General features: G+C 40.7%; 1 protein-coding gene across 1 annotated transcript in view; it reads right to left on the bottom strand.

Moving 5' to 3' along the window:
* Positions 1-18807, bottom strand: part of LOC147727212 (transmembrane channel-like protein 2-B) — a 748500-nt gene that overhangs the window by 216242 nt on the left and 513451 nt on the right. Inside the window, exon 11 of the mRNA XM_086963588.1 lies at positions 5434-5613. Coding sequence (XP_086819714.1) covers positions 5434-5613 — 180 coding nt within the window. The remainder of the gene's footprint in view (positions 1-5433; positions 5614-18807) is intronic.

Raw genomic sequence — 18807 nt, 5'->3', positions numbered from 1 at the left:
ATAATATGATAAATGAGAACTAAAAAAATGTAAAAGAAAGTATGAGGGTTGGTTACCCACTTTCATCAAATAAGAGTAAGAGTTTATCTCTGATATCAACAGGTGGTAATTTGCTACCCCTCTAGGTATGAGCCTAGACTGATGGCAGTTGAGGAGGTGATTTAGTTTTACCTGCTCTTGAAGCTCCCTAGTGGCATACATTTCCAAAATTTTCTTGAGTTAAGATAGCTAGGACGTCAGTCAGTAGTTAGTCAAGTCATTCTGAGAATATGTTCATTTCTTCAGAAGATGTGTGAGGATGATGTGAATTTAGGGTTGAAAATTTACTTCATTAACCCCTTCAGTGCTGGTGACAAAGCCAGCTCGTCATGTACCTTACCTGCGCTGCGCTTGTGACAAGGTCAACTCGTCATGAACTCAGGCATTTTCGATTTTTCAGCACACAGCGGGAAAACGCCTAGCACCCATGTGGTTAAAGGAAGCCAATTCTCTTTGAGGTCCTCTTTTAGAGAGAGGAGGATTTGCTTTACAAACCAACTGAATGAGCTCTGCAAGCAGGTGGGACACTAGTTTTGTAATACCTTTCATTATCTCCTCCTTGTTTTTGGAGAAATTGTGCAAATGAAGAATGAAATGGAGTGAATATAACTAGGTTTTGTGTTAATGGAGAAGATATTCCAAAAACATCAGAAGGCCCTCACATCATTATTGAGTTATATGTAGGAACAATTCTTCAAGACATCTCCTAGTAGATGTTAAAAATGTGACTAACTTGTGTTTTTTGCATTATATATGCGTTTAGCAACATCAGCTTTATTGCTTTATTCAAATATTTGTGATAGCTTCTCTTATTTATCATGCAATGGATCTTGACTTCCACAGCCATTAATGTGCATCATTGTAGATCAAGGTTGTGGATTGTGCAGTATACCTTTTGTTGGTGGATTTGGTGCCTGTCTTTGGTTTTGACAGATCATAGAAGAACAATTCCTTTCATTCCATTTCTTTCAGTCAATCTTTCTATTGCACTGCTATCTCCCCATCTGGTTGAGTGCCTAAATTCACAGGCACATTCAAACACATGCTTCAGCTGAGTAAACCATATGCACTTTGCTATAAACCAGGTCTCTTGTTGGCAGAGCTTTGCAACCTGGCCGAATAGGGACCACCATCCTAATTGGGGTAAGTCAGATACACAACCTAAATTAGCCTGTGCAAACCCTCGGGTAGCCTGGCACAGAGCAGGCAGGCTTAACTTAAGGGACAATGTGTAAAGTGCCAGTGCAACACTTAAATTACATTAACAAAGTGCAAACACTACAAAATGTTTACCAGTTTAGAACAATAGAGAATATTTATCAGAGTAAAACACGACCAAAACAAGTCAAGTAGAAGTCTAGATATGTTTTTTAAAGATTAAATCCAAAAACAGTGCTTAAAAGTCAATAGTGCTAAAAGGTAACTTGAGGTCGTGCTAGGCAGAGATAAATACAAAGTTTGGTATAACCATGATGAATAGACCAGCCCTGCTCACTCCCAGGCAAGAAACAGCAGGCCACAGGCCAACATGGCAAAGCAAGTAGTCAAGAGGCAGTCTTTCCTGTAGCACACCAACCAGCAGGCAGCAGGCCAACACAGAAATGCACTTAGCAAAATGTCAGTCCCTCCTAAAGCACAGTGGCTCTTCTTAATGGCAGAACTTCCTTGGTTTAAGCTAAATTCTGATTTGGTAGTGTCAGGGGACCAGTTCTTATACTCCAATGTGCCTATGAAGTAAGGGAGACTTCAAAGAGGCCTTTGAAGATCAGAAGATCTCTGTCTTTCCTGCCCTGGCTCCAGGCTCACTACAGGGGGCTACATAGCTCTTTTAGGTGGGGTCAGGTACAGCCCTATTCAGATGAAACTGCTAGCTTCTCCCTCCCAGTCTACCTCAGGAAGACCCATCAGCTTGGTGATGGGCCATAGGGATGCAGATGTCACACCTCAGCTTCCTTTGTTCGACTGTCCAAGGGAAATGCACACATTCCAGCCAGATATGTATTCAGAGATAGGCAGAGGCACATAATTGCTTAAATAGGAATCTGCCATCTTTCTAAAAGTGTCATTTTCAAACTTTCAATTTAAAATCCGACTTCACCATAAGTTATGATTTTAAATTTGGAGTCCAGAGACACCAACCTCCAAATCTCCATCTTTTCCTGTTTAGAAATAACACTTAAAAGAAATTTTAAGGCAATCCTAATGTTAACATATGGGAGACATAGGCATTGCTTTGCTACTAGAACATGTAAAACTCAAAAATTACATGTCCTATCTTTTAAATACATTGCATTCTGCCAATAGGGCTGCCTAGGGCCTACCTTAGGGGTGACTTGTATTTAATAAAGGGAAATGTTTGGACTTTGAAAGTAAGTAAACTTGCCAGGTCAAATTGTAATTTAAACTGCACAAATAGGTTCTTCAGTGGCAGGCATGAGACATGTTTAAATGCCATTGAAGTGGGTGGCACAATCAGGGATGCAGACCCACTAGTAGCATTTAGTTTACAGGCCCTGGGCACATGTAGCACACTTTACTAGGGACACACACATACATTAAATATGCCAATTTTGGATAAGTGAATGTTGCCATGTTTTGAGTGCAGAGCATATTCACTTCAGGACTGGTTAGCAGTGGTAAAGTGCCCAAAATCATAAAGCCAGCAAAAGTGAAGTTGGTAAAACAGTAGCCAATGACGCCAGGTCTAATACACTTGTTTTTAGATTCATTTTGGAAAGAGTTACCCCTCAAAGTATTTGTATACACATTGGCCCTGTCACATTATATGCTTAGCAACAGCTCTATTTAAATTAGACATTTTTCTAAATACATTCTGTGAAAAATCTTCAACGTATGGAGTAACTCATTCATCTTGGGATTCAGTCCAAACAGAATATGTTGGCCCTGCAGAAGACTGAAACTGACTTGTTTCATGGCTACCAAGAAATCAAAGGAGTCTATTCACAAACTGCATTGTTTAGTACATTTAGCAGTACAACAATAATTGTACTAATGTACTTCAAAATGCTATTCAATAAGCTACATGCATCAGTCTACACCCCCACGTCTATCTTTTATGTGCGAAGATCTCCCCAACTGCGGACACCTCCACACACCTAGGTGCACATTTTAGTAGTAAATATGGGTGGGATGCGGGAAGTGGCTGGAAAATGGGGAATACTTATGACTAAAGGAGAAGGGTTTAAGGGGTTGAAGAAAGTTAGGATGAAATTTAGGGAGCGACATTCGAGCACCAACGAAAGATTAAGCCAATTCCTCATCACAAAATGCACTTCTATAGTTACTACAGCCAAAAAAGACCCTCAACAGTTGTAAATAAATACCCCAGCTCAGAGTTGGAGCACGTCCAGCATCACTCACAGGCACTGCAACACACTCCCATGAAAATAATGGGAATGGGGATTTTAAATAAAACCCATAACGAATAATGTTAAAAAACAAAACATTTTCAATGTATATTAAAATATTGTATTGTTAAAAAAAATATATATACATTATAGATAGATATTGTTATTTTAAAATAGTTACAAAATAAGTTTAACATATTTCAATATACCACATATTAATAAAATTGAATTGAAAAAAGAGTTAATTGTGCTATAACATAAAAAATATTATTCTACATTTAAAATTCATATATTTCAATATTTAACATTAACATTTAACATACATAAATTTGTTTTTTAAAACTTTAATACACTTTTATTAATTTCCATATGCTCTACCATACCACAAACCTCCAGCACCCACCAGTAATTCCTACAACCAAATACCACTTTGTTCTCTGTCATCATCACCAACAAGAAAAAACCTTCATAGAGCACATGCTGTACATGCAACATCCACATGCTCAAAGCAGCCTATTTAACTATTCTCAGTTAACTTGTGCATCATGTGGTTACAGTTTTGTATGCCATTGCCTTATCAACATAGCAGCACCTTCATGCCAGGTTTATGCCTACAATTTGAAGCTGATCGAACATCTAAAAAAGTAGCAAAGGTAGGATTGTAGGTGTTATTTACTGACCAAGAGTCTGAGTTTTCAGTTCTCAATGGAAAGATGGCCTCCATCACTCTCATGAACAGCAGGGTTGACCAGTCAGGACAACTTCCGCCATCCTAATCGGCCCCTAAGGGCCTCATTTAAGTCTTTCACAACTGTGATCTAATTCCCCACTACCACCGTTATGGTCTGCTAGCCCAATTTAAAAATTGGAAGGGCCATAGTTTGATGGCGTTGAAGACTTCTGCATCTCCACTCTGTTCAAACTTGTCCAATGGCCCAACGGAGTAAGGACCGTCCGTGGTTTTGGCTACATGTGCACCCTTTTAATTTAGATGGGAAGATATACAGCCATTTTTTAATGCCCGTCACTGTCATGACAAACCTAGCAAATAATGGTCATCTAAAAGTGCACAATGCCCTCCTCGCCAATGGGAAAAACTCCCATGCATTGCTTTTTTTAATTATTTTCAAAAGGATAATCCCGCTTTGGTATTTTCTTTTTCAAAATGTAATTTTTTTTTTTCGTTTGATGGATGGCTCTGTCATGTTGATGGAGCCTTACAGCAAACTCACAATGCATTGGCAGGAACCGCAATGACAGCAGAAATGGCATCTGGGACAGCAAGCAGTTCTAAATCTGGCAGTTGGCGCTTCCACTAGGGCGACAGAGCAATTTATTCCGTTACCCCAGAGGAGGACAGGCCACTGGCCAGTTTTTATATTACGACCTACATCACTCTGGTTACCCATTATGTATTATTTTTAGATTACAAGTTTGTTTTGGGAAAGTTAGTTTCAAGAAATTGCTTTTTTAAACAGGGAAATGTTTGTTGAAAACAGTGAAATAATGACTATCCTGCCTAATTGTCTACCGTAAAAAGTAGCGAAGAATACCTTTGTAGATAGGAATGTAGACATTTTGAAAAAAAACTCCTTGCTATCAAATAGATTCTTTCTTAGAAGTAAGATATTGTAGAAGCTATTGACTATAAGGTTCAGATAACAGTGCACACTGACTGCAACTGGAACATGTACATTTTGTTTATATTTCATGAATAGACTGTTGATGAAACAATGGGCAGGGTTAGTGTAAATTTGTGATTCTGTGAATGCGGCATCAGCTGCATAATTTTACATATACCGCACTTAACACATAATGTGCAGCACAGTTTGCAGTAGGGTACAACAATTGTTACTGAAGTTTAAGAGAGAGCTCAATCAGGAAGTGCGAAGTCTATTGGAAAATCATTGTGCAGTACAAAAAGATTATTATTAGTTTGAATTTAGATCTCATTTAGCTTGACACTTAAGCCATGTGTTCTTCTATTATGCGTTAAAAACTTTTACAAGTGTCTAGTCACACTCACCTTTAAATTGACATCATCAATCAAAGCAAGCAAAAAGGTATAGAGGTTTCCAAGAAAAAGAGCGAAAATACGACCAAGTTGCCACTTTAATGCAACACGTGGGTGGTAGTCTTCCATAACAGCAATTGTTTCAAACAGTGGAGGGCAAAACATCGACAGCAGTGACATCACAATCTCAACCTGCAAAAGAGACAACAAAGAAGGCTTACTTGTGAACAACTCAGACAGTATTCTTCTGTTTGAAACAAAGGCAGTGTTAATCAGTGGGGATGGAGCCCACCTAAAAGTATAATACAAGAGAAGGAACTGATAGGGATCCCAGACATTTGCAGTCAACAGGTGTATAGGAGTGAACTTCAATGCATCTTATGTTCAGCAAGTCTAGAACCATCAACTCTTTTTACTCCCTCACTGATATTGAAAACAAAAGCAGTCAATATACAAACAGAAAAACAGTAAGATGGCTATAAGAGATAATTATTTTCATCATAAATCTGTGACAGCTATTTTGATTAATTAATAATGTCACACTAGCATTATGAACATTTTGCATTAAAAACGAATACACTGCACTCTGTAGAACCAGGGGCCTGATTTTGAGTTTGGTCAAATGGTCCCTCCTTCACAACTGTGCTAAATATCCTTTCCTCCTAAATACAGGTGACATTAGACAGAATTATAGATTTTTTTTAAAAAGGCACATTTTGAGATTGAACCGTGCAGTCATCTCTTGGTTCTTGAGTAGGTCTTAGAATAATTTTAAGATTCTTCATGAGGCTTAACTGTCGGGTCCCCTGTTGCATTTGACTAAGCATTATGCTAATTATTTTCTTAGTAAACCTTTATGGTTTATAATATATAATCTATACCTTGTCTCATGAATACGTATTTATTTGATGATAATGCCTGCTTTATTGATGATTTTGAATTTGTTAAGGCACACTACCTCATACATTCTTGAGCAGCTTTATGTCTATTGTAGTCTCTTCAATGCCATCAAAGTAATTAAGTGCATCCCTTCTGTTCCCAAACCTAGATCTTCAACCACTCTATTAATGCTCCTTGTTACTCTTCAATGAGATTCCTCTGCGAAAGCCAACTTTAATGTATCGTTGACCCATGTATTTTTCGGGAGACCCCGGGATTGGATACAATGTATATCTATCCATTGCTTTGCCAGTAGTGCCCTAAATATTGCAAAATCTATATAGCAACTCTTATCACACATACACACATAAATATATATATATACAGCTTTACTCTCCCCACATCTCAGGGCAGGCATCAGACTTTCCAGGGTATCACGTTTTTTTGATTTGCTATAAATTCACATTGAGCTTCTCATTCTTTACGGTACAGAAATAAACTGAGGTGACATTGCAGAATTCATGAAACACATTTAATACAGTAACTGACATTAGACACATCAACATAATATCCATGCTTGCAGCTTATAGGACTGACATAATAATAAACGTCACTGAGCAATGTGCTCCTTAGTCAGTTCACACACTACTTGAGTGGTTCCAAAACCACCATAAGTGAAAACTGTAAGGTATCAGAGGTCACTAACTACTTTTAGAGTGGGCTTAAGCATGTTTGTTCCAAATGCAGCTAAAGTAATATGTAGGTTTCCAACACAATGCAGCAAAAATAATGTGTGTGTTCCCATCCAGAACAAATAAAATAGTGAAGAATATGCCAGGTTGCATTCACATATTTTTTAAAGTTTAATATTAATTACGCATAGATGATTGGAATAAAACTTGTGTCCTGAGGTAACTGTAACTCGGGCCCTCACTATGTACAGTTTTATCACCAATAATTTGACAGCAAATGTTGCACTGATATCAATAATGTCATAAGAGATATCATGAGTGATGTAATATGTGGGGTAATTAGCAGTGAATGGAGAGGATACGAGTCATAGTTACCTTAGGCCACAAGTTATAGTTACTTGAGATAACTCTAACTAGAACTTCTGAATTTGTATGGATTTGTTTGTGTAAAATCTGAACTAATGTAAATGTCCTTTAAACCTTTGTTTTTTTAGTGGATTTCTAAGGCTTTTTAAAAAAAAATCCTAACTATAACGTCCCTGTAACCTATGTTTCAGTGAATTTCTTTGTTTTTACATGGTTTTTCCTTACTAAAACATTCCTGTAACCTTTGTTTTTTTTCAGTGAATTTCTAGGATTTTTTTTAATGTATGGCAATTTATAGTTACTTATCTGCAGCCTAGCCCACGCTGTGCATGGCCTTTGGCCGTGTGCAGCACAGGGTTGTGGCCATGAGGACCCCATCCCAAGGTGTCCATCACTTAATTTATGGCAGGGGCATGCAGCCCCACTCCCCAGGCTGATTTACTCCCAGTAACCCCATTTCCCGGGGCCCAACAATATTTCAAATGGGGAGGGGGAGAGAAGACTCCCTCCCAGGGCTGATTTTGGCCCCAGGAACCCTACCCCTAGGGCCTGGCCAATAAAGGGTGAGTACCTTGGAGCCCACCCGAGGCACCCTCTTTACCATTATTTGGGGCTGCAGGGGGAGCGACAATGCCTCCACTGCTCCTGCCGGCTCCAGTCCACTCCCAAGCATTTGTAGCTGCTCCCTGTGGGAGGGAGCAATACTGGTTCCCACTGGAGGTGGTCGGCAGTAGGTAATTATAGTTAGGACTTGGATTTCATAGAGTAAGCTTTTTTTTGCTAATAGATGTGGCGCTGTTTGACAAATATTCTCAAAATTTGCAAAACTAGAGTGCATCTCACATCAGCTGCTGCCTGGAAAGTTTCGGGGTGATCTGGCAAGTGGTGGCTGAGAAAAAGATTTTTCCTTTGCAATTTCTCATAAGGACTTTGATCACAACCACAGCCCGAATCGCTAGATGGAGTTACACCAAATTTGGCAGAAAGGTAGATCTTGCTCCAGAAATAACCCTTTTTATAATTTGATGTACATACCTTCAGTAATTTAGGAGTTAATAAAGAAAGATACATTTGAATTTCTAGGGACGCAAATTTTCAGCTGATCTGACAAATCTCATGCTGAGATCTGATTGGCTGCCAACACTTCAACCAGGAAGTGCTGGCAGCCATCTTGAGACTCTGACTTGGTCAAGTCCAAAGAGAAGTTTTAAAAAAGAGAAGGGGCAGGGGTGCAGGTTAGGAATACTCTGACCCTCTAGGCCTGGTGGTGGGGTCCCGGATGGACTCCGCCTGGGTCCCAAAAATGTTTTGGGGGGTAATTTTACCATAGATCCACAAAGTCACTGTAAAATTTAGAAGGAGTGGGCCAGGTCCACGGGGATTATTTAATTTATTGGGTTAATTATTTTACATCTATGTTCAACATGAGACTTATATCTGTCGGTTTTTTTATAGAGTGTTTAGGTATACTAAGGACGATCAGAAATTGGAACAGAACGTTCCCAGTATAATTGAAAGTGATAAAATCAAAAGATTTTCGGAGAAAGACGGAGACTAGTTTTATAATTTGTAGAGTGTATACAATTTCTAAACCAAAGATTGTCATGAATAATGTTTACAACATGGCAACTGGCTGTCATTGTTTCTTACCTTTTACATGCACAATAAAGAGGAATTGTCAATATCACAGAGGCTAAAATTAATTCAGAAGGAGTATTGGCACATCAGTTGCATGGCTGTTTTCAGAGGTAACAACTACTATTGGATATGGATACCATGTTTTGCCCCAGAGGGCCACTCAGGTTTTTGGTGAGGATGACACAGCATTCCAGTGTGCAACGGTGCTATTGGCCAGGCCCTATTGCTGCTGTGGCTAAGTGCACTTGAAAGTGTGGTCCCCTCACCGTGAACATGCTAGCTTCTAGCAGAGACTAAATGCCCACCCTGCAGAATGTGTCGAGCAACAGTCTTTCACCACCGGCAGCTCGTCTCGCATACTAACTTTTTCACCTAGACAGCATTGCAACACACGCATGATCTGCTCGACTATATATTTTGTCAAACCCATATTTTTTTTAATGATGGGTAATTGTTTCCAACTTGTGCATAGCCTCGCCTAATTGGCTTCTAGTATTTTAGGAATGGAGGGGCGGGATATGATTTATAAATATTTATATGGGACAGGCCGGGGTGCAAGAGCTGATGCACAGCTTTCCCCGCAAAAAATCCTCACTGGAACCCACCACCAGAAACAGCAAGCCTCCAGTCCCTTAAGTTTGTCCTCACTGCATACACAAAAAAGTGGATTTTAGCACACCTCTGGTGCAAGTGCTGTGGCCTGGGGCTACAGATCATAGACAAAGGGGCATCAGGGGGTAAAATATGGGCTTGGAAGGTACAGGTGGATGTAGGAGATAGTTAAATGAAAGAGTGCCTTAGGGCCCATATATGAGGCCGCACAAGGAGGAGATGAACATATGTCAGTGTGGCAGTACACTGCACATGTGGCAAGAAAGAGAAAAATATTCTTTCAGAGACCCTCAACTGCAAATAATCTCACTTCTTCCATTTCAATAGGAAGGTATCCTAGTAGATGGCACTGAAGCTTTGGGCATTATTGTTGCAGATCGCCTTGTTACTGTGGCCCCAAACTTAAGGGGAAAAACTGGACGTGTATATGTGTGTGTGTGTCTGTGTGTCACACAAATGTAAATGTACAGGAATTTATATAGCGCAAATCACCAACCAGTTTCTAAGCGCTTGCTTAGGGAACCCGTCCTGGTATTCCCCTGTGAGATAACCCCGTCAAGGTATCCGCAAGGTGAAAGCCAGGCATCCCACGACGAGGGGCCGTTGTGGAGATTAAGCAAGCTATTGCCCAGAGTTGCAGAGTGTGAACCTGTGAATCGAGTAGGCACCGGAGCGAGAATTGTCAAGTCCATGGATATTTTAGGACTCAAGACCCCGCTGAGCCGGTAATTGAACCCTGGTCCGGGGCTGACCTCTGCTTCCAGGTCTGCCTCCTCTAACCAGTGAGCCACACTTCTTTCACACACATTTGTGAAAATAAAGAATCCATGGACACGTCTATGAAAAGTCATTCTCTTGGATTTGACAGAAAAGTGTATTTTTCAACCAATGTGTAATCATAGTGACTAATGTGTGCCAAGAACCATGGGCATTCATTGTAGCCCATACGAAATGTAAAAATGTAAAAAAAAAACTGGCAATTTTCCAATGGCCTATCTTGATTTCAACAAGCTAAAGCCCATTTTAGAACTATGCATAGTGCAAATGTTTCAAGCAACAGCTATGGTTTTGTCTAACGGAAATCCTCTTTATATGGACATGAAAAGTTAAAGAACTAGCTAGCAAACAAAAAGTGTAAATATTTCTTTGAAATCTGCCCCCAGTTTACTTAAGAAAAAAACTTAAAAATTGCAATCTACATTCATACATTCATGCATTCCTGCAAACATAAATGATGCAGACATAGAAACACAGATTTATTTGCATGTGGAATTTGTCAAATTGGTAAAGTTTTGTACATGTGTTTGATTCAACATGCATGCCGATGTTTGTGAATTTCCTATATGTATGATTATATATATATATATGCCCAGGAGACTTTATATCATGAAAGTGAAGGGAGGGATCCCCATGTTGACATGAAACATATTATGGAAACATGGGGATTGATATTAGACCAGCGAGTGGGAGTGGTTTCAGAATGAAATCATGTTCCATTCCCTTAACCCCACATGACAATTTGGATGTGTTCCATAAAATGGTAATCAGAGATTTGATGAAATTAAGAAATCTGGCGGGGTTGTTATGAAAACTGTAAGGACAGTGGTTATTTCCTCACCAAGATCAATAACCTTGTCTGCGCAGACTCACACATTATGATTGCATTAGACCTATCTGCCGTTTAACACCTTGGCTGCTTGGCAGATTCTTCCCCTGTGCTGGGACTCAATGTAAATGGGTGTGGTCATGACGAGCTCAGCTCGTCATGAGCGCCCTAAAGGTATACCTCATGACGAGCTGAGCTCGTCTTGAGCACGGAAGGGGATATACATCCATCGGACACAACTTTGGGCTACAGGCCTGTGAATATTTTCTTAAGAAGAGGCAGGCCTGTTTCTTGGAACACAATCGGATGCTTCTTAAAATGATGAGCATCTGTCTGAAAGATAATATCATTATACATGATGGAATCCTTGAAAAAACAGAAGGTGGGAATGGCAATGGGGACCTGCTTCACCTCTAGCTATACCAACTTGGTGATGTCCTGGTGGGAGAAGCAGGTAGCCTGGGCTGGTGCAAATTCCAAATATGTCCAGAAAACCTTGATCTCGACCCTTTACATTGACAACTTATTTTTGTTATGGAACGGGTCCAGATCTAAAGCAGAGGAGTATGTAAAGGTTCTCAGTTGCCAATACTTTAAATCTCCACTTTACATCACATATGAGCTCTATTGAGATTTCATTTTTGGATATTTTGTTACAAGTAAAGGATGGGTGCATTAACACCACAGTCCATCGCAAACCAATGGCAGGAAATAGCACTTTGCACTTTAAAAGTCAGCCCAAGAATCTGACACAGAGTATTCCCTACGGTGAACCCAGAGACTGAAAAGGATCTGTAGTCAGGAACAAGAATTTGAAGGACAGGTGATGAAAATGAACAATAGGTTCCAATAGAGGGTCTATGACTCAAGAACTTTGACTATTGCGATATCTAAAACTAGTAATATAACTAGGAGCCAGTTACTGTATCCAAACACAAGGAGGGAAAATGGTAATTCTATAACTAGATTCATCACGTCCTTTACCTCTATGTCTCCCAAGGTCTCCCAGATAATGAGAAATTACTGGAAACTGGTGAAAAGTGGCACAGTGATAGGGAGAGATCTACCATCAGTTCCTCCAGTAAGCTACAGGAAAGGGAAGACGTTGTCAGACAGCCCAACACACAGTTACATTGTCAGGAAACATAACGTGGATACTTGGCTATCTGCCAAGAGGGGCTTTTTTAAATGCAATCATGGTAAAGCGCGCAGGTTGACTGAAATTGTATTGACTATAAGAAACCATGACTTGACTTACTCATTGGACAGGCACTTTTATGACCACCGAGAGGGTGATATTGGACTACTCAATTACTTTGCAGTAGATAGAGTTGCCCCAAATATAAGAGACAGGAATAGGGTGGACAATCTTAGATGGCTCAAGCACAAGTATATCTTAGACTTACATACTAAATTCCCGGGGGGCCTTAACAGGGACGAAGAGTTGGAAGTGATTCCATTGATGCCCCCAGTATATGCTTAGAGTAGTCCATGTCTGGTTTACTAAGTAAAATGGACTAGGAACTGTACATAGCCCTTACTTGTAATTATTTTGCTGATGACATCTCTCATGTGACAATATTTGTGTATTTATTGATGAAATGAACAGCTTCATTGATGAATTTATTAACATTTTGTAAATAGATATTCATAAGTATTTATGTTTCAGAAAACACCCTTCCACTTTTTTTTATATGGATTTCAATATATTTGACAGATGATGTTTTTTTGATATATACTAATCAATTGGTGGTAGTGGTTTTATCCTTTAGATATTTATTTATAGAATTGAGATACATGCATACGTTTTTATGTCTGTAAAGCTGTAAAAACTGTGTCCATTTCTTCCTGTATAAACATTTTACCTCTTCAATTTTAGATAATAACTAGCCGTGACTGAATAGGGGCACTGGCCCAAGAGACTAAATATTTAAATAAGACCTCCCAGTTCTCAGATCTAAATCCAGTACACTTGAAAGTAAAGTACCCAGGAGTTTGTTATACCTATGTATTGCATTGTAATCATAAGGAGAGAAAAAAAGATATATAAAAAAAGTCAAAATTAAAATATGTTAAAATCAAAGAAAGACTTCAGAAACATTGATGTCTTTAATGTCTATGACACGATGTACCTTTAAAAGAAATGGCCGGATGGCCAGTGTATCTTTAGGAAAGGCTGGGACCAGCTGAAAAAAGTGAGGGATCTGATACGCTGTAAATTTCAATAAAGGAGTATTTCTCACACTGTGTTCTTGTGCTGCGAGAGGTTAGGTTTGATATATATGCAAAGTATGCAGGTTGGCTTGTATGGTACTTTACCAATTAAAAGCTGTAATACTGAGCCTGGAGTGGTAAAAGCTTTTGTCTTTTTGGTCATTTTACAGCTTGGCATGGATAGCACTGTGCTAATCCTATGTTTAACGACTTTGCTGTAGAAATGGCAAAAGGCTTTGTCCCTTTCCATCTCTGCCCGGATGGCTCTGTGCTAATATCCTATGCTTAAAGACTTTGATAGAAAAGCAGTAATTTGAGGTGCGCTGGTGTTGTGAGTGCTCTATATAGGAGCTGCTTTCCACCTTAACTTGAGAACTAGCCAGAGATCTCTGTTGTTTTTTTGCATAATTTATGTGTCACTCTATGCCTGATAGAGTTTTGTTTTGATATATAACCTATCTAGGTAGTTATAGTTAGGTCATGGTTTCGATAGGAAAAGCTTTCTTTGATTGGTCAATACCTTTGGAACCATTTAATGAATCTTCATGACATTTTCACCTTTGCCCCGCCCAGCTAAGCAGCTGTCTTAAATGTTTCAGGGTGATTCGTTAAGTGGGGGCCAAGAAAAAAGGGGGCTCCCATAACGTGTTTTCTAAATGTTAATTTCCATAGGAAACGTTAGACACGGCTTCAGCCTGAACTGCTAAACAGAATTACACCAAATTTGGCAGAGAGATAGCTCTTGGTTCAGAAAGCACGCTCATATTAAAAACAAAAGGGCGGAAATCCATTTAGTAGTTTTTGATATATTTAAAGATTTCCAGTTATCGATATTTGAGAATTGTGAGATCTGACTGGAGGTGATAGGAGGGGTGGTTGGCCCCCAAGGTTGTCCTTGGGGGCCAACTACCCCTCCTGTTGTCTCCAGTAAGTCCACACAGTGGGATTGCTAAGAAGTCTTCAGAGGCCATGCTCACCTTTCTCCAACACTCTGCAAATGCCCCTCCTGGCACAGTACTGGTTGGGGGATGAAGTCCACTTTACTCCTGAGAGACTTTGGGGGCCAAGTAACCCTCCTGTAAGTCCAACACAGCAGAATTCCTGAGCGCTGGTTGGAGGCCCAGTCCCCTTTCTGCACCACCCTGCAATTGTGACCACTATGCTATAGTTAGAAATAAGCATTTAAAAAAACTTAGAAATTCACTGAAAAAAACATAGGTTTCAGGGACATTATAGTTGGAAATTAGTGGGTGTATCACAGGTTATATTAGACTGTAAGGAGGTGCGTCACATTTTCACGTGGAAGATGTCATCAGTGTTGTCATCTGTGATGTCATTTGAGATGTCATCAGTGATGTCATCAGTGATGTCACTGACCATGTCACTAATGATGTAATATATGACGTCATCAGCAGTGCATTGCGGGGACGCGAGTTATAGTTAGCTCAACTAACTATAATGGTGGAATTTCTATGGTTTTGTACGAGTGAAATGTTGAACTAACTATAACGTCTCTGAAACCTATGCTTTTTTCAGTGAATTTCTAAGGTTTTTTAAATGCTAATTTGTAACTATAACGTACCTGAAACCTATGGTTTTTTCAGTGAATTTCAAAGGTTTTTTAAATGCTAATTTGTAACTATAACGTCCCTGAAACATAGGGTTTCTTCAGTGAATTGCAAAGGTTTTTTAAATGCTAATTTCTAATTATAATCTTCTTTAAACCTTGAGGGGCAGATTTATGTTAACTGGCGCATCCCCAGGGATGCGCCAGTTAACGTGCGCCACAGTGCACCACAGCTCCGCCACCCATGGTGCGCCGCATTTATAATGCGGCGCACCATGGTGCAAAAACGGCACAGATGCGTGATGCATCTGTGCCGGAAATGTGGCGCATTGCTGGAGTTGCATCGCAAGCGCAACGCAGCTCCAGCAAGGCTCGGGGGTGCCGCATCTACACAATGCTGCATCAAGACCTACGCCTGCTTCAAGCAGGCGCAGGGTTTTGACACAGCATTGGCCTGAAAGTGACTGGGTGAAATCTCATAGATTTCACTCAGCCACTTTCAGGAGGCGTTCCTGCGAAGGAACGCCCCCCCTGCGCAGGAACTCCCCCCCCCTGCACAGGAACGCCTCCTTATGGCGCAGGGCTTTGCAACTTGACGCATCTCCTAGATTGCAAATAGGGCGCATTGTTTGCGCCGCAGTTGCGTCAAATAAAGTGACGCAATTGCGGCGCAAGGGCATCATAAATCTGCCCCAGAGTTTTTTCAGTGATTTTAAATTATTACTTAATTATGAACCTAGTGAAAACAGCCAATATCCCCAGTTTTCCAGCAATAGCTTCCACAAAAAAAAAATCGTCACAAATGAGAACTACAACTAACGGTAATACACACTTAGCGCCAAAGGTACTACTGACTCAGTGCACCGTAAGTCATCGCCACATGGCGTTATTAAGGCAGAATTCAATAGACAAAAAAGACATTTATCCTAGTGCGGCTTCCCCGGAACATCATCGTAGGGTACGTACATGCTGAGCGCCAAAGGTACTAGTAACTCAGTGCACCATAAGTCATTGCAAGGAAGACTGAACAGTTTAATATTAGTAGTGAGGCATACTATCACTCGTAAATCAACCAAAAATACATATAATATGAAAAGAACAGAAGAATCAAAGTACATTAATTATTACAATCCGGTGATTTTGAAGATGTGGACATAAATATGTTGCAGATAACTCAATTGCTGTTGCTCGCTATGTCACTTGATATATTACCAAGTCTGAGAAGACAGAAATTTCACAGACGAAGACACTTAGCAAAAAATTGTACAGCTTCAGCTTGAAGATTCTTTCACATCGACAAATTGGATCGTACGAACGACCCTGAAACGTACATATTTCAACAATGTATTCCATAATTGTTTCATCTTTTGTTCCATACACCTACACTGCAGTCAGAAGAGACATGTTTGATTTATTACAGAATTGTACTCTATGTCCTCGAACTTTCTCAAGAGGAAGTGACTAAAAACATTCCTCGATGTCTGTGCTGACTGCTGCACCCGAGAGGTGTAGAACGTTATGATGCCAGATGTGATGTGGTGTGGCAGATATCGGACTTGCACCTTTCTTTATAGCTGGACGAAGTTACCAATAAATTATCACTAAAATTACAAATACGTCTGTGAAGTGGTTACTACAACACTTTATGATAAAATATTTAGTGTATAATTTCACACTTGCTGTCCTACCTCAGTGTACCACAAGTCATGAACCCTTTACAATAGAATCTTTTCTATATTTTTTCATATCTGGTTCCCGTACCTTAGTGCAGCACAAATCATTGACCCTTTATGATTGAATCTCAGTGTCTGATCCAATGATTACTGTTATACTTCTTGCCAGCAACAACCATTCCCGGGGGGTAGGTTGACAATCACCCAACACGCATCCACCACAGACGGCACTGCACATATGACCCTGGTAATAAAAAGGAGTCGAATGCATGTGCCCGTACCCAGTTCACTATCTATCTGTGTCCGTGTGTTCATTATGTATGCAACATGCTGCCCCTAGGCCATACCACATTACATAATGCTCTGGACAGCGTATGCAACCATCTTACCTTTGACAGTGGGGAAAAAATGTAGTTGTCTAACTTTGTCTCGGTCATTGTACAAGTTCGTATGTAGAGACTGCATCATTAGAGTACTGCAAGGAGAGTGTATAGTTAATTTATAAGTGCGTGAAGATCGCCGCAGTGATTGTAGAAGTACATATGTTGACACAGCCAACTCCGACAACGACCTTGTATCTAATTGGCTGCCCCCCATGTGCCAAAAACTGAAACTTCAACTTTCCTTGGCCTTGAATTGCTACAGCTGCAACACTCCACTGAATGTGCAATAATCATTCATATCTACACAGACACCTCATGTCCACCATCTTTCTTGTGTGCAACTATGGATGAATGTATTGTCAGTCATTCCCCGTGCCTTACATGTTGGCCATATTGTTGGACTTGGCTCACAAAGTGACACTGACTTTTGCAACCCGGATGACGGTAGCACTCCAACACGGACACCAGCATCCAGTACTGTTAGATTCTTTAAGCTTTCTATAGTTCAAAGCCAACCAAAAAGTAGCCCAAAGTAGCCAAATATTGCTACTTTAAGTAAGAAGTGGCAGGGACAGCGTCAAGCAGGTGGTGAATGCATTGGAATTGATGTTGCAGCAGTATGCGAAGGCTGCCAGAATCCTCCGCAAAGAGGCTGAGCGGCAGCAACAGGAGGAACTACTGGTCGATGAGGAAGGAGGCAACTCCCTTTCCAATACAGGGAAGCTCAAAACTAGAAAACAGCAAGCCTCCTCAGAACACTCCCCGAGACAAGACGCCCTTGCCGCTAGAAGAAAATTGAGTACCACCGGGGGCACAGTATTGGACTTGTTTCTAAAAAAGGGAGCGCAGAGCAGCTCGCAGAAAGACCTTGGAAAGGAGGCTACCCAAGACACTTTGAACAGCCCCGCTAACGAGGAAACAATGCATAATGCGGGAGTAAGCATTTGTAACTCTGGGGCTCCCACAGCAATACCTGAGCCTCAGCTGAATACCACTATTAACTCTACGGTTGGAGCTACCTCTACTTCTACTACTACGGCCCTAGGGCAACCCCCCCAGCAGTCACCATAACTGTAAGTAACACCGATGCAGCTGAGTCTGCCCAATCTGCCCAATCTGTCCAATCCATTACACCTGGTGGGATCTCTGTTGGTGGTGTAGGTGGTTTTGCTGGTGTTGGTGAGGTTCAAGAACTGGAAGGACGCTGTATGTCGTTTTCAGGGGCAGGGGAAAATGTGTTGGGGGTACGAGGTGAAATAACTCCCCTTGGGGTAGAGCATTCAACACAGGTGTTACCTACGGGAATGCCGATTATACATATACCAGCCATATCTGTTGGGCCCCCAAGCTCACCCCCACCCATCCAACCCACTGACAACTTTGGCCCGATGGTTGGGAATCAAGTCTTAAACGAGCATACGTCAGGGGAAAGCTCTTCAAAGGTTCAGCTACTTGAGGAGAAGGATAAAGAGCCTAGCGAGTTTTACTCTTTTTCTGATGAGAATGGTGTCAATGTTGTGGGAGAATGGTCGGATGACTGCGATTCTATAGAGGGCTTGGAAGATGAAGAGTCTGAATCGGAACCTCTGCTTAGTTCTTCTGAGGACAGCTATTGTGAGGAGAGCTTGAACGCTAGCACTGTCAGAGCCTAACCCAAATCAACATCCAGACTTAAACAGTGTGGCCCGGCCAATAATCACTCCATTTCTAATCCGTTGTTACATCTGGGGGGGGGGCCCTACAAACTCAGGCACCT

The sequence above is a fragment of the Lissotriton vulgaris genome, chromosome 3_1 (genome assembly GCF_964263255.1).
Source record: "Lissotriton vulgaris chromosome 3_1, aLisVul1.2, whole genome shotgun sequence".
Classification (NCBI taxonomy): Eukaryota; Metazoa; Chordata; class Amphibia; order Caudata; family Salamandridae; genus Lissotriton; species Lissotriton vulgaris.
The sequence above is the reverse complement of the archived record's forward strand: the minus strand, read 5'-3'. Positions and strand labels throughout refer to the sequence as shown.